Source organism: Notolabrus celidotus, chromosome 4 (genome assembly GCF_009762535.1).
Source record: "Notolabrus celidotus isolate fNotCel1 chromosome 4, fNotCel1.pri, whole genome shotgun sequence".
Lineage (NCBI taxonomy): Eukaryota > Metazoa > Chordata > Actinopteri > Labriformes > Labridae > Notolabrus > Notolabrus celidotus.
Window position 1 is genome coordinate 28,870,807 of NC_048275.1, and position 15,775 is coordinate 28,886,581.

A 15,775-nucleotide genomic window follows, 5' to 3' on the forward strand; every position below is an offset into this window, starting at 1 on the left:
AGGCCTTCTTTTGTCCTCCTCGCCGTAGACAAGAGGAAGATGACTTTCATTCATCAGGGCAGAAAGGGAGTGTAGTGATATTTAACTGTTTGATTCTTTTGATATCACTTTGTATCAAAGATGTTAAAAACATAAGTATCACTTTACAATCTATATTGATACCTGTACAATAACATGAAGGTCTAATTAAATATTTTAAATGCCACACCATACCTCTAATGTCTGGTGAAATATGTCCTTCAAACATGAACCGAACTGACTTCTGCTGCTGCATTCTTGTCTTCATCCTACTGTGATTTTATAGACATTCAAAACAAATAACTTTTTTTCCTACAAAACCAATGAATGCAGTGCTTTCACACCTGTAGCTTGTTTGCTTAGTTCCATTTCAGATGATGAAATGATGGGTTGTTAACACTGCAATATTGTACACAGGCCAAAGCAGACACTCCCACGGGGCTGTCCTAATGTCATTACATCACAGCCTCCTTTCCCATGGCGTAGGTCAGGGTTGTCAAACAAACAGCCCTTATTTCCCCTGAATATAAATAAGTACTTTTCTTAAGGCCTCTAAAAGTTTCATATCTTTACACCATCCTGGAAATGACCAAGAGGTCCAGGAGGGTGTAAAAGTTTCCTTCCATGGAGGAAAAGACATTCATCTAAAGTGAAAAAGATGGTAGTGTTCATGCATGAGCACAATGCACCGTCACATGCCTCACATTATTCCCAGGACAGGATGGCATCTCATGGCTTTAAAGATGATCGCCTCATGAACTGGCCTGCCTGCTCACCCGATCTCAACCCGATTGAGAACTTGTGGTCAATAATAAAGGAGATCATTCACAGTGATGGCAAGAGTTCAGCAGTCCAAAAGAGCATATTTGGAAAGCCATCCAAGGTGCAGCTCATAGTGTCAGCTAAAACTAAATCAGTTGACCAGTGACCTCTGACCCCCACTGAAAGAAAAGGTTATATTGGACATTAGAGAAACACTTTGGATTTCAAATGTTTAAAAGACATTAACAGTTTTACATTTACACAAATGTAAAGAAAACAGTTGTTTTTATTGAACTTTGAATACAGTTGTAGTAAATATTACTATTTTCAATAAATAGAATGTTTAAAATGGTGCTTAGTTTTAAGTTTTAGTTAGTTTAGTTTTTTTTTCACAAGTTATATGCTCTTATCACCAACTTGCATAATAATTTGGCACTCTTATTTCTGCAGATTCTGCATTTATTTAAAAATACAGCCGTTGTACTTTGAAAAGCATAATTTTAACTACACATTTGAAGAAATATATTCACTATCTGACTTCTTAACAAATTTGAAAATGACTGTTAACATATTTTTTTAAATATTCACAAAACTGCAACTTGCAAAATAATTTGGAACACTTGTAAAGCTGTCACAGTGCCATGTAACGGCAGGGAAGGAGAGCCACCTCACCACCGAAGGATTTATATATTAAATGTTTAAACTTCAGCTGAAGTTTGGTTTTCCAAACCCACGCTGTTGACTGCTGCAGTGATCTTCCAGACGAGATATTTCCGACTTCCGTAATTTTGCCGTAGATGTTGTCTGTAATGTTGCCATATTTTGTAAAATGTTATTTTCTTTTGTGAAATGTTTTGTTTTGCCCTTCAGGGCCACCGTAAATAGATTTGAAAGAAAAAGAAGAGAAACCTAGAGGGAAAGTAAAATAAATTTGTTGCTGTAGTTTTTGGGATTTTCAGTTGTTTTTGTCTTGAATTTTGTGCTGTGGAACAGGTTTTGTACATACCAAGTATTTAGTTGATGGAGAACAGCAGTGCTTGGAGGCATTGCTCTAGGAAAAACTACAGCAGCAGTTTTCTAATGGACCAATGTTGTGACAGGTCCCACAGGAGATATTTCCACTCCACTGAGGATACTTTTTATTTAAAAAACAATTCATATTTCAGTAAACTGTGATGATTTGGGTCTGACTTTTTTGAAGGTGTAACAGAGTTGTAAATACTCTTCATGTTGAATTTCTGTAAAATGTATGTGGTTGTATACAGTCTATGATGTTAACTAGCTTACGATGTGTCAGTTGCTCCCCTCATGACAGTATTCTCAACGGTTACTGACTGTTATCTCCTGTTTTGTATTAATAAGATGTGAGCCTATGCTGCGCATGCAGCACAATGACTGTAATTTTGATGTTATCACCAGGAAGGCACTGTTAATGTTTTCTTGTTTACATATGATGTTACACTTATATTTGTATGTTGTAAACTTCTGCTGTAAGCAGGAACTAAAAAGGCTGTATGACAGTCTAGAAAGTTTTCTTCTCTTTAAAAAGATTGTTAGTGTTTTTGGTATTTTTAATGTGCACAAAACTTTAAAATGCTCCTCATGATTGGTATGCTGTTAAAATCTATACAATCACTTTGATGAGATATGTTACAGATATTAATTGAGGCAAAACAACCGTTTAGAAAGGCAACATACACATAACACTGCAGGGGCTTCACATTGGGTGTATGCTGGTGCAGATGCACAAACAGGAAATTTACTGGAAAATATGACAAGCAGGCTATGTGGTTAAGCCTGAGCTTAACAAGTATATGTGCAAGTGTGTCAAACATTTGTCACCTTTTCACTTCAAAGCGCATGTAAACACTTTATACAGACTTTTGAGGCCTGAAGATACCATCGAATGCTGAGCGCTCGCTCTCGCTCGCTCGCTCTCTCTCTCTCTCTCTCTCGGTGAGACTATCAGATGGTGTGGGCTCGACAATAACGCTGGACAGAGGGAAACTTTCACCCAATCTGTTTTTATTTTGTTCTACAATGTTGGTTGCGCTCGTGCTGGCTGCGCTCGTGGTGGGCCCTTCATCGCAAAGCTGTGAGTACTAGTCTGTCTTTTATAGTAGAACATAAAATAGTAAAAAGTAGCTATCATATGCGAGATTATGCAAAAAATACTGTTGCCTAACTCATTTTGCAAAGAAACTTGGTATCGTTCTATCTTGACCGCCCGTGATGTGTAGATGTAGAGGGACTCTTCGTGACTCTGACTTGCTTGCATTGCAATAATTTGAAACATCAGTATCAAACAAGCACCCGGGATGCTTGGGAGAACAGCTCTGCAAATCTGCCGACTCCTGGTCTTCGTTAGTCCTGTTCCCCAGCTCTGTTGACCTAGGGGTCACACAAACTAACATACCCGGCATTCCGAAACAACCAGGGACCTAACTAACATTGTGCAGTTTGTTGTGTTACTCCGCGTTGACTCAGTCGTCTGGTGATTACTTTGTTCACAGAGATGAAGAAATATACTCAAGCCTTGCTCTCTTTTGGGAAAAAAAAACGGGACAGGAAGAGGATGATAGGGGGAGAAAAAATAAGAAAAGTGGTGACTGAGAAGTCAAGTCAAATACTGTCCTCATCCAGTTCAAACAATGTAATGACCATAGAGGTTTTCTTTGGCAATCATAATGGAACTTATATAGCCTAAATTTAACAACATACCAACTGTAAGAGTAATCATTGTGTAACCTAAATTTTACTTTTACTCTTGTGCTGTTGTGTCACTATTTATTATTTGAATTATTTAAATGTGTCTCAATGTTGATATGAGGGAGGTATGTTTTATTTAACTTCATGATCCTCCTTACAATTTAGCAGGAGAGACAAGTGAGGACAGACAGGGACAGACAGTGGATGAAGGAACAGAAAGAGGACAGCATGGAGGCAGCAGAGAGAAAGACTTCGGTGAAGTTAGTTTTAAGTTGGATATTCGACAGACATTCGCTCCGGCGGGTAAAACCTCTTCTTGGCTCCGGGTGCAGTGCGACTCCGAGCCAGCCACTCCAAGACATTTCAAGTGCACCCGTATTGCAGACTTTACAGTAAACACACGGAGAAAGAAGACGACTACAGCATGTAGCGACTTCCTTTTTTCAAAATAAAAATGTGGGATATTTGAAGCAGAGATACTTTGTTTAAAGGCAATAAAAAGAGACATATGTTTTAACACTGGTTTCGATTCATTATATCACATGACCTAATAGATATTCAGCTTAAATGCTAATGTTTTCATATAAAATGTATGAATGATTTGAAAATGTAAAAACAAGAGGCGTATCTCATGCAGCCAGTGTAGTACTATGATCCCACACTGATTTTAAGCCCATTGAATACAGAACCTGGAAGCTATTGAGCAAAAATGTTAATATTTATATGTAAAAATTCATAAAAATTATGAACTGATTTGAAATGTAAAAACAAGAGGCGTATCTCATGCAGCCAGTGTAGTACTATGATCCCACACTGATTTTAAGCCCATTGAATACAGAACCTGGAAGCTATTGAGCAAAAATGTTAATATTTATATGTAAAAATTCATAAAAATTATGAACTGATTTGAAATGCAAAAGCAAGAGGCGTATCTCATATGGCCAGTGTTGTACTATGATCTCACACTGATTTTGAGTCCATTGATCAAATTTCCTGGAAGCTATTGAGCTAAAATGCTAATATTTATATGTAAAAATTCATAAAAATTATGAACTGATTTGAAATGCAAAACCAAGAGGCGTATCTCATATGGCCAGTGTTGTACTATGATCCCACACTGATTTTGAGTCCATTGAATACAGAACCTGGAAGCTATTGAGCAAAAAAGTTAATCAAAATCAGTGTGGGATCATAGTACAACACTGGCCATATGAGATACGCCTCTTGCTTTTGCATTTCAAATCAGTTCATAATTTTTATGAATTTTTACATATAAATATTAGCATTTTAACTCAATAGCTTCCAGGAAATTTGATCAATGGACTCAAAATCAGTGTGGGATCATAGTACAACACTGGCCATATGAGATACGCCTCTTGTTTTTACATTTCAAATCAGTTCATAATTTTTATGAATTTTTACATATAAATATTAACATTTTTGCTCAATAGCTTCCAGGTTCTGTATTCAATGGACTCAAAATCAGTGTGGGATCATAGTACAACACTGGCTGCATGAGATACGCCTCTTGCTTTTGCATTTCAAATCAGTTCATAAATTTTATGAATTTTTACATATAAATATTAGCATTTTAGCTCAATAGCTTCCAGGAAATTTGATCAATGGACTCAAAATCAGTGTGGGATCATAGTACAACACTGGCCATATGAGATACGCCTCTTGTTTTTACATTTCAAATCAGTTCATAATTTTTATGAATTTTTACATATAAATATTAGCATTTTAACTCAATAGCTTCCAGGAAATTTGATCAATGGACTCAAAATCAGTGTGGGATCATAGTACAACACTGGCTGCATGAGATACGCCTCTTGTTTTCACATTTTCAAATCATTCATAAATTTTATATGAAAACATTCGCATTTAAGCTGAATATCTATGAGGTCATGTGATATAATGAATCGAAACCAGTGTTAAAACATATGTCTGGTTTTATTGCCTTTAAACAAAGTATCTCTGCTTCAAATATCCCACATTTTTATTTTGAAAAAAGGAAGTCGGTACACGCTGTAGTCGTCTTCCTTCTCCGTGTGTTTACTGTAAAGTCTGCAATACGGGTGCACTTGAAATGTCTTGGAGTGGCTGGCTCGGAGCGAATGTCTGTCGAATATCCAACTTAAAACTAACTTCACTGCGGTGAGAGAAAGAGATAGACACAGAAAAGGAGGCTGAGGGAAAGAGTGAAGCAGACTCTCAGGGACAAGAAAGGGAGAGCAGCACTGAGGGAGACAAAGATGGAAGAGAGATGACAGAAGAGGGGAGAGTCTGTCTACAAGAATTGGATCCTGCCAGGTACAAAAATAAAAAGCTAAATGATGAGAAGTACAGCCTTCTGAACAACAAGTAGATTAATCAAAGCCACAGTTACCCCCAAAGGAAGTTTGGTCAGAGGCTGTTACGATACAGCAATAAATGGGAGAATAAATATCCATGGTTGAGGTATTCAGGGTCAGAAGATAATGCATATTGTGCCATCTGTACCAAATCTTGACCTCTGTATTTGTCAAATCCTGGTTACGGCCCTGGAAACAACATAAACTTCTCCTTATCTTGTTTCATGTCAGATACTTCAGTATATTCACTAATCTATAATACGTACGAATTCAAGGTGATTGTACCTAAATATACGTTTTATGACACCTTATCTCTCCTCTCTACATGACCTTAAGGGGAGAATATAGTTTTGTTTTATAATGTGAAAAAGAACTGTTATATATTGACCTATTTCAACATCAACAGCCAATTTCCCTAGTTTATTGACCATCCTCATGTCTCATCATTCTAACTAAGGCAACAAGAATTACTGCAACCATGAAACTGATTTTAAAAAATAACATTTTTTACGTATCCATTGTGTGGCCATCTTCCAGTATTTTATTGTGTGCTTTGGTGCGCTTAAGTAAATTTTGTTCATACGATCATTCACCAGAATTTTAATTACAGCAACATTAAAAAAAAGTGTGAACACACACTGTCCACAGTTAACTGGTCAGTGGTTGAAGATGAGCATGACACTCAAGTTGCCCGTAACATCTTCAATAATTGCTTTTCAAACTCTTTGATGAGGCTGTTCCATTTCAAAGATGAAAAAAATGCCTGTACTCAAGAATGTCATAACTAATGGCTAACATTTTCCAGATTCTATTAAAATAGCAGATACATTTAATACCATAGACCCCACTCTTTTACGCTGGCTTTAAGAGTCCACTAACTACATTTTTTTCTCCCATCAGTGAGTTTGACCTTGTAGACATTGTGCACAAACTCAAATTAACTGCGTGGCGAGCTGAGAATTTCAGACTTAAGAGCATTTGTAATGTCAGTATTAAGATGCTGTTTGAATGTGATTCTGTGCTAAGGTGTCTGTAAAACCATACAGTGGGCCGACTGTAAAGGAAATCCATGCTCGTGTTACCTCTTGGTCGGCGACAACACAAAACAAATTCTGAACTGCACCACCTGTAAGTACAAGATCTTTTTCACGCAGGTAGTTCTGTCCTTTCCTCCCTCTGATATCTTCTTTTTCCTTTCCTCCCCCCTCAGTGATCCCAAAGTGCTTACTCATGAAGGCTGAGATGTACAGAGCCAAAAAGGGCCTGGACACCCGTACCATTGGGGGAAAACCGCTGGAGACCTCTTTTATCTACAACCCTGAGTGTGAAAACGACGGCATGTTCAAGGCCAAGCAGTGCAACGACTCCTCGGAGTGCTGGTGCGTCAACAGCGCTGGCTTTCGCCGCACAGACAAGGGGGATAAGGACCTGAAGTGTGAGAAGCTGGTGAAGACAAAGTGAGTATTTAAATCCTTTGTGTTCTTAAAGCTTTAAAGTGGGCTAGCGCTTTTTTTCAAACTAAGAGTTTATTTGATTTGAGTTTTGGGCTCTCTGTATGGCTTCACGTGTGCCATACCCGTAACGGTCCTCTGCTAATTCCTTGTGACCTGATAAATGCCCATCCTGGGGGCTGTGTGAAAACCATTGCAAGTTTTGCAGGACAACAAGACAAAACCTATAAGTAGCCCAACTGGCTGAGTTGTAAGGTTAGCTGCATCCACTAGAGCAGGGGTTCCCAAACTTTTCAGCCCGCAACCCCCAAAGTATAGGTGCCAAAGACTCACAACCCCAACTGTCCCTCAAAGTGATTTAATGTGGCTTCATTTAGCTGGTCTGCAGAAAATTACCCTACCTATATGAGCATGTGGCTGTGTTTCCTATTCCTTTATGAATTAATCTACTGCTACTGATGCTTTTGATAATTAACTGTTCACTAACCCTAAACTTAGGAGTCATCTGGCAACAAAGAAAGGCAGAAAACTCATTACATTTTCTATTTTCAAGGTTTTAATTCAATGTTAGCTACTATTTTTGTAGATATTCTTGACTACAATGGGTAAAATGTACTATTTTTAGGTAACTTAAAAAAAAAAAAAAAACAATCTGGAAGACAGCTCTGACATTAATAACTCATGTTTCCTTTAGTTCTCTCTGTCTGTTTATAATTTCCATGTTTGAATACAGTGAAGAAAGCATGTTTTGAGAGAATAGATCCAAGATTCCAAACTGACCTTTTTTTATCTTCTTTTTTTCTCCAGCAAAGTTCACCTTGACCTCATACACAAATCAGTGGATGGGGAAGTGGATGCCAAGAAGCTGGAGGTGTAAGTAAATTTATAAATGCAGGTATATCTTACAAATTTAGGAAATTGAAGTTTGATATTTTGCATCGGGTACAAGTGTAATATATTCTGGACTCATTACATGTAAACTAAAATGTTTCTAAAGTATTTTGTTATTATTTTTCTTACTTTCATATCTACTGCCCACACCTAAAAACAAATAGGAATATGTAAAAAAATTAGAATATTTCATTTTAAGTAAGTGTCAATCAAACAGCATCAGTATCTCTCGGCTCAGTTTAATACTTGCAACCAAAAACACAGAGAATACAGCTGACTTGACATTTGTCCAGAGGACGATCGTCGACACCCTCCACAAAGAGGGTCAGCCACAGAAAGTCATTGCTGAAAAGGTCGGCTGTTCACTGAGAGCTGTATAGTAGCATCTTGATTGAAAGCTGAATGGAAGTGAAATGATGTACAAGCAACATGGAAGACTACAGCCTTGAGAGGAATGTATAGAAAGGTTGATTTAGGGATCTTGGAGAGCTTCTGAAGGACTGGACTGAGTTTGGTGTCAGTGCATCAAGAGCCACCATGCACAGAATTGAGAGACTACAATTATTGCATTCCTAATATTAGGACTAATAATAACTGGACTGTTTCTCAGGAGTGCAAAGTCATTTTATCACTTCTGCAAAGGTACATTTTATATATCATTTAGAAATCAAGGTACTGAAGTCTGGAGAATGAGTGGAGACAGAATCAAAGGTGTTTGAAGTTTGGCGTGAAGTTTCTGCAGTCTGTGATGATTTATGGTGCTATGTCATCTGCTGTGTTTTATCAAGTCCAAAGTCGCCAGATGGAAATACTGCATTTCCATCTGCAGCCAAAGTCGATGTGCAGTAAAAGGCTAATGTGGCAAGTTTACAGTGGTAATTCTGAAAAGGGTTTTTAGAGGAGGATCAGAAACACACAACCCAAATATACAGAGGAGCTGAAGGCCACTATCAAAGAAACCTGGGCTTCGGCAACACCTTAACAGTGCCTGTCAATCCATTATTGATTGATCTTACAAGATGCTGGATTTCCGATTATCTGAGCTATAAGCCAAATTTAAGAAAAAACAAAAAAGGCTTGAAATATTTCACTTGACATGTATAGAATATATACATATGTTTTTTCTATTATACTACATATGCTATATATAGATGTATTAATTCATTCATTATGAACAAGAAATTCACTTTGTCATGATTTTCAAATTTTGAGATGCAACTATACAGTATATGAACGGAACAAATAGAGCCCCATTACATCAAAGTTTTAATTCTGTATGCTTTTACTTTGTTTTAGTCATTTTAAGGATGAATTTCACAAACGTTACAACAACTCCATTAAGGACATTGATCGAATGTTGAGCATTGAGGTGAGAAAGAAAACATATTTTTTTGTCCAACAGTACATTTGTTAATCATTACAGCATGAAAAATGATCTACTTCATGTTGTCTTGCAGTATCATCCCAAAGACCGCTGGATAGCAGTCGTCGTGAAGGAGCTAGAGGGGGTTGAGAATACTGACCTGACCAGCTTGGCCTACTACATTGAGAATGATGTACATCAGTAAACAAAGTTATACATGTTTATTCAGTTTAAATGAGGAATATTAAGCTTTCTACATTATTCGGAATCACTACCTTTTATACATTTACATTTAGATTTTATATAAAGTCTGTTACATGCTTTAATGGGACATAAAAATATAAAGTTATTATATATTACTTTTATATAAATTTACAAGTATACAGATTGAAGAAGAGAGAGAGAGACTGGAGATCGGTCAGTCTGAGTCTATAGCAGCATAACTAGGATCTGGTCAAAGCCTAAACAATCACTAACTATAAGCTTTGTTAAAAAGGAATGTTTTAAGACTAACCTTACTATTAGAGAGGGTCTCAAACCTGACCCCGCAACCTTGACTGGTAGATGATCCAAAAGGAGAGGGTCCTGATAACTAAAGGCTCTACCTCCCGTACTACATTATGAGACTTTATGTATACGTTTGGATTTTTTCCCTCTTTTACAAATTTCAGCTATTAAAGATTTTGTTGCTTTAACAAACATTATTGTTGTTAGAAGGGGAAATAATAATAAGTAATGGCATAGTAGTTTAGGATTCTGTCACACAAAAAAACCTGTTGAATATAAACCAAGAGAAAACAATTTTCCAGTCAAAATGTTTGGATTTCGAAAAAATGGGGGTTACAGTTTCTTGTGAAGTGACACAGATTATCCAAGCAGTCTTATCTTATTGTACAGTGGCGCACAACCTTACCTTTTATAGTCAGGTAACACAAACACTCCTCTCCTCTTCGCCCTACAGGTGAAGCTGAGACCCCTGTTTGAGACCTCAGAGATGTTCAAGCTGACAGTGGGCACTATAAAGCTTGAGTTGAAGGAAATCAAGGTGTTCTCTATGGATGAGAAATCCCCAACCTCCTCCGGGAAGCTCATGTCAAATGTGAACATCAGCATCCTTGTAGTGGCGCTGTTGATGATAGTGGTTATCACTGCGTGGATTTGTGTGAGTTTTTCTACCCTTAGCTTTTCCTTACGTTCCGCTTTGAGCCGGAGTTGAGCCATAATTCTCTTCCTGTTTGTGTTTTTAGATTTCGCAATACCGACAACGACAAGAAAGGAGACAGCATTCCTAATGAGCCTCAAAGAGATGAACTCCCCTTGACCTTTCTCTTTATCTTGGTCTGGTGAAAGAGCTGCTATTATTTGATTAACTGTACTTGCAGTGGGATAATGTCCTTTTCACCTTTTTACTTGAGGCATGCAAAATGAAATGAAAAGAAACTGTTTCCTTGCTTTTATTGTTGTTTAGATGTTGTCAGCACTGCATACTTTTTTTAATCTGTAAAGTCTTAAAACGTCATCCAGTCTGTTTGCAATAACGAAATATGCTTTCAAAGAAAATGTTGCACTTATTTTGGTGTTGAGTACTTCAGAAGTTTTTGGTTGTTTACAACATGTCGGAGTTTTTTCAGCGAGGTTCTTTCAGTGTCAGTAAGAGGATTTTAAGTAACTTTTATTGTTCTTTTATTGAAAGTCTTTTAACCTTTTCATTTATCTGCTGGTTCGAGGGCTTACCTATCAAAGAGAAGAACAGCCTGCAGAGCATTGTAAAAGTCTGCTCCAAGATCACAGGAGTTAAACAGAGAGACTTGTGTTCCCTCTGGGAGAACCAGGTGCTGATGAAAGCGAAAAACATTATTGGCCAGTCATTACATGTCCTTCGTACCGAGTTCGTGCTGATGCCTTCAGCTCGCCGCTTTTGTGCACCCTTGAGGAGAACTAATCGGTATTCAAAGTATTTTATCCCGTCTGCTATCAGGCTTTTAAACTGAGACGGCAGTCTTTTTAGTCATTTTAAATAACATTGGTATGACAAGAGATTATATTGTCTTTTAATCGTTGTCGTATTTTACTGTTATTTATTTATTACATTAACTGATTGCTGTCCTCCACAGACCCTCTAGTCCCATGTACAGACCCGGTGCTTGACTTGTGACTTGTAGCATGTATATATGACGGATGTGTTGTAGATGTTAAATGTTGTATGGTTGTTGTATGGTAAGCCATAAATGAATTGCCCTTCTTGGGATCAATAAAGTTGTCTGAATCTGAATCTGAATCTGAGGTTGTGAATTAATTTGGAAAAAGACATCACAAATTCAACCTCTGCGAAGGATCTGCAGCCTCTCAGTTCCTGTTGATTCCGATCATGTTTTAATTTCCATTTTATTATCTTAATACCGCTCCGTTTGATACCCTCAGGGCTGCAGGTGAAATATTATGTCTAAGATGGTCATACACCACATAAATTCAGAGCAAAAAATAAATTTCAGTGAATAAATGGGAGTTATTTTGGTATGATCTATTACGTAACAATGATGGGACAGTGATATAAGTCTAAATTTGCATACAGACCAGCTATAGAGGGCCACAGAAACAAAGCAAAGGGTTTCAGCTTTCACATTCTCAGGGTTGCCAGGCTGGAGTAGAACTAAAGTATATATGTACAAGCAAAGAAAAATGTGTTTGGTATTATTTCAACTCCCATGTCATTGGTTATACATTTTCTTATTATAAATGTGCATTTTAAGAATTGTTTTTAATAAAATGTGCTTGTTATGTGCCTCATTCATTCATCTAAATCTACACACTGAGTCACACTCCTGTTTGCATTGTGAACTTTTGGATGTGTTCCTTGGAAACTATTTTTATCTCACATATAAGATGAATGCTTTGGTAATGGAGTTTATTCCATCACAGCCACCAAAATAATAGCTGTCCCCACCCCCAGCCTCTCAGAGCTTAATACTTGGGCCATTTCGCTATTGCACAGGACTCCACTCACCCACTCAACTGACACTTCCCTGTTATGTCCTCTAGGAGGAGATACAGAGTCCCAATGTGCAAGAGGGAAAAATAAGTCCTCTCAGTCACAGGAACCTTAAATACAAATTACTAAAAGTACTTTGGGATATGTACAGTTCTTCCTCTGTGTTATTCCTACATGTTTCTTTTTCTGTCATGCAATGATTTAGTTATTAATTTATTTACCCTCAAGGACAAATAAAACTAGCTAACTTTATGCAATTTGCAGTTATTTTATTGAAGTTATCAAATGGACAAAAACAGTAACTTTTTCTTTTTAATAAAAAAAACTATACAATACAACTAATGCAAGTATATCAGCTCCCTCATCAAAAAAGAACATCAGAGGATGTACTTTCTGCAACAGCTTAAGAAATTAAACCTGCCAAAGGCAATGATGGTGCACTTTTACACTGCCATCCTCACCTCCCCCATCACAGTCAGGAAAGAGGGGGTGAATTATTAAATTATTAAAAAATTTAAATAATTCAAAATAGAAGATCAAGAAGGAAAGATAGAAGAGATAAGGCAAAAAATGAATGAATTAATAAAAATACTAGAAAAGATTTGAATAAATTAACAATGTATAATTTACTCTGCGCACCTACCAGTGTTAAATTTCTCTGAAGTCCCCGACTACAGTCGTATCATCCTGACAGGTACTTCTGAAAAGTGCTCCATCAACTCTGCGCTCGATTTCCTCCACAGAGTCAAACTGTCATTCTTTTAATTTCCACATTTTGCTCTCTATGTCCGATCATTTTCAGATCTTGTCTGATCTATGTTTTGCTCTGGACCGCCAATATTTGTTAAAAGTTGTAAAAATCCCCATCACTCACTGTCACAGAAGAGTACACATAAACTGAAATTAGATCAGTTTGCCATCCTAACAGGAACTGTTGCTGGGCAAGACAGCATATAAACTGTTCACCTGCATTCACCTGTTTGTGTGAGCACACACCAGCTGCTCAAAACTGAATAAATTATTAGAAGCTTGTGAAAAAAGTTACAAAAAACTATGAAACAGCCTTAACTGATAGGAATGTTTGAGTCCTCCTCTCCATCTACAAGTATAAATGTAGTGGATGATCAAGTCTGAGTCATCAGCGCTTGAGTCTATAACTTGAGTCCGACTCCTGGACTGAACTTGATTTGTTTTGATTATTTGTTTGTTTGTTTGTTTGTTTGTTTGTTTGTTTGTGAAGCCTCTCTTTTTCAATTAATTTTGTTTTTCAAAATTGACAACTGAGTTTTTGTTAATGATAATAACCTTGGTAAAACACACACTCTCGCACATACCCAGAACTCATTACAGAAGAAGCAGAGGCCTGCACCTGAGATGCCTGTGAGCTCAACCTACCCAGGTTATCTGGCCTCTTTAAACATGACAAAATAAATCCCACAAAGCTGCCTGTCAACGCCACAAGTCAACCCAGAGTTTCAATCGGTGTGTTCACATAAAAGGTGCAGAGTTAGCAGCATAAAAGCAGTGGCAGAAAACGAACATGTCTGCCATCAACAGATTAGATTTTACAACCTCAGAGTATATGATATCAAAAAATATGAAGAAGTTAATCATGTAGGCTACTCCAGACAAAAAAAAAAAAAAAAAACAGCGTTTCCTATTTTCAGATACCATAGATCTGACTATAGCTCCAGTTTATTCCCTTAAATGTAATTGTTGCTCAGATGTATTCTAGCGTCCTGTATGACAGCCTAGCTTCCTTACTTACATTGCTACATTCTAATTTGATTAATTTCATGTGAGTGTTTAGGATTACTTCTACTCAGATGATTTTGTTCCTCTGCTTGTAGTAAAATAGTAAAAGATAGTTCTAATTGTATCTTCTCTTTGATGCCACATGTAGGTCAGGGTTGTCAAATTGATTCTTGTGTCCGGAAAAAAATAGTGTGTAAACTCTTTCTCAGACAGATAATCTCAGTGAGACCTATATCTGTGACTCAGCTGTGTCAGCCTCGTGTGACTCACAGCGCCTGAGAAATGTTTTTCTGCCTCTGGTTTCTGTCAGGTAGGATACCTGCTGATGATGTCATCATGTCACACAGTGTTTCCCTCTGAAACAACCTCACATGTTCCCATAGAATATATGATAATTCATTGTGCTGCATATGATAACCCCTCATGCCTGAATTTTATTTTGTCAATTACAATAAAAGATAATCACAGACAACATAAACATGTATATTTGTACTTAGATGTATGTGACATTGCAATTTTTGCTCTGTCCAATAGAGTTTAATGTTCCGTTCAAGAATTAATCTTTGTAGTTTGATTTCTTTATGATTCATTTTAATATTTCAATCTTTTCTACTGTGTTTTGTTTTTGCTGACTGTCTTTGGTTTTTTTTTGTTTGTTTTTTACCATTGCTTTCTTTCTTTCTTTCTTTCTTTCTTTCTTTCTTTCTTTCTTTCTTTAACCAGGTAAAAGACTCATTGAGATTTAAAACCTCTTTTACAAGAGTGACCTGGCCTAGACGGCAGCACAAAACAGGTTACAACACACAACAAGCACACAAAACAACACAAATAAAATGCGGTCACAGTTTCACATGGTTACATGATTACACAGTGCAATCACAAGATCCAATTGAGCTTGTTTCTCTGTCTTTTATGATTGACTTGAATTCCCCCAGAGTTTCAAGATGTGTCCTTCTGCACATCATTCCACAGGGCTGAAAATTTAAAAGCCTTTTTGCCTAGTTCAGTTCTGACTCTCGGGACCTGCAACTGTATGATGTCCTGAGAGCGCAGGCCATATGTCTCTCTTATCATTTAACAGCAAACAGTACATTTCAGAAAAGGCCTACTACAGATTGATACACATAACAAACATTGGCTTGTAAGGGTTAACATCTTGCATGAACTATTTTTCTTCTTTGAGTAGAAATAAAAGTTAAACCACAACCCTAGTGAAGAAAAGCAGAAAAAAAAAGAATAACAACTGAGACAAAATAGTGCGTGGGAAAGTGATTAGAGAAGTTTTTCTTTCAAGTGAAAAATATTCCAGAGATTTAATAACAGTATAATGTGACAGAGTAAAATATGTTTACAGAGAGAGAGAGAGGGCGATTGAGGGAGAGGGAGACCAAATATGGTCACACCGGTAAAAGGTGTGTTCGACGTCAGCCCCCCTCCTTTATGTAAATTAGGATGACGTTTTGAGACTACACGTCTTATAAAT

The 15,775-nt window shown here is 37.1% G+C and overlaps 1 protein-coding gene across 3 annotated transcripts; it reads left to right on the forward strand.

Moving 5' to 3' along the window:
• The first annotated feature begins 2,742 nt into the window (after positions 1-2,742).
• Positions 2,743-11,594, forward strand: LOC117811366 (epithelial cell adhesion molecule-like). Of its 3 annotated transcripts, none has more exons than XM_034681605.1 (9): positions 2,762-2,875; positions 5,715-5,802; positions 6,870-6,971; positions 7,054-7,300; positions 8,102-8,167; positions 9,482-9,554; positions 9,643-9,741; positions 10,510-10,710; positions 10,796-11,594. In XM_034681605.1, exons 4-9 carry the CDS (start codon positions 7,074-7,076, stop codon positions 10,838-10,840), a joined length of 711 nt encoding a protein of 236 aa, XP_034537496.1. In that variant the 5' UTR covers positions 2,762-2,875; positions 5,715-5,802; positions 6,870-6,971; positions 7,054-7,073; the 3' UTR covers positions 10,841-11,594. The 3 variants fall into 3 exon arrangements, with proteins under 3 accessions (XP_034537495.1, XP_034537496.1, XP_034537497.1); XM_034681606.1 differs by lacking the exon at positions 2,762-2,875 and adding an exon at positions 2,922-3,749; XM_034681604.1 differs by lacking the exon at positions 5,715-5,802 and having other exon boundaries at positions 2,743-2,875.
• Positions 11,595-15,775: the final 4,181 nt, after the last annotated feature.

Bases quoted from the DNA above. Each gene is read 5' to 3' on its own strand.
- LOC117811366 (XM_034681604.1), top strand. From the start codon at position 2,821: ATGTTGGTTGCGCTCGTGCTGGCTGCGCTCGTGGTGGGCCCTTCATCG. The intron at 8,168-9,481 runs GTAAGTAAATTT...ACTTTGTTTTAG, and splicing joins GATGCCAAGAAGCTGGAGGT to TCATTTTAAGGATGAATTTC. The intron at 9,742-10,509 runs GTACATCAGTAA...TTCGCCCTACAG, and splicing joins CCTACTACATTGAGAATGAT to GTGAAGCTGAGACCCCTGTT.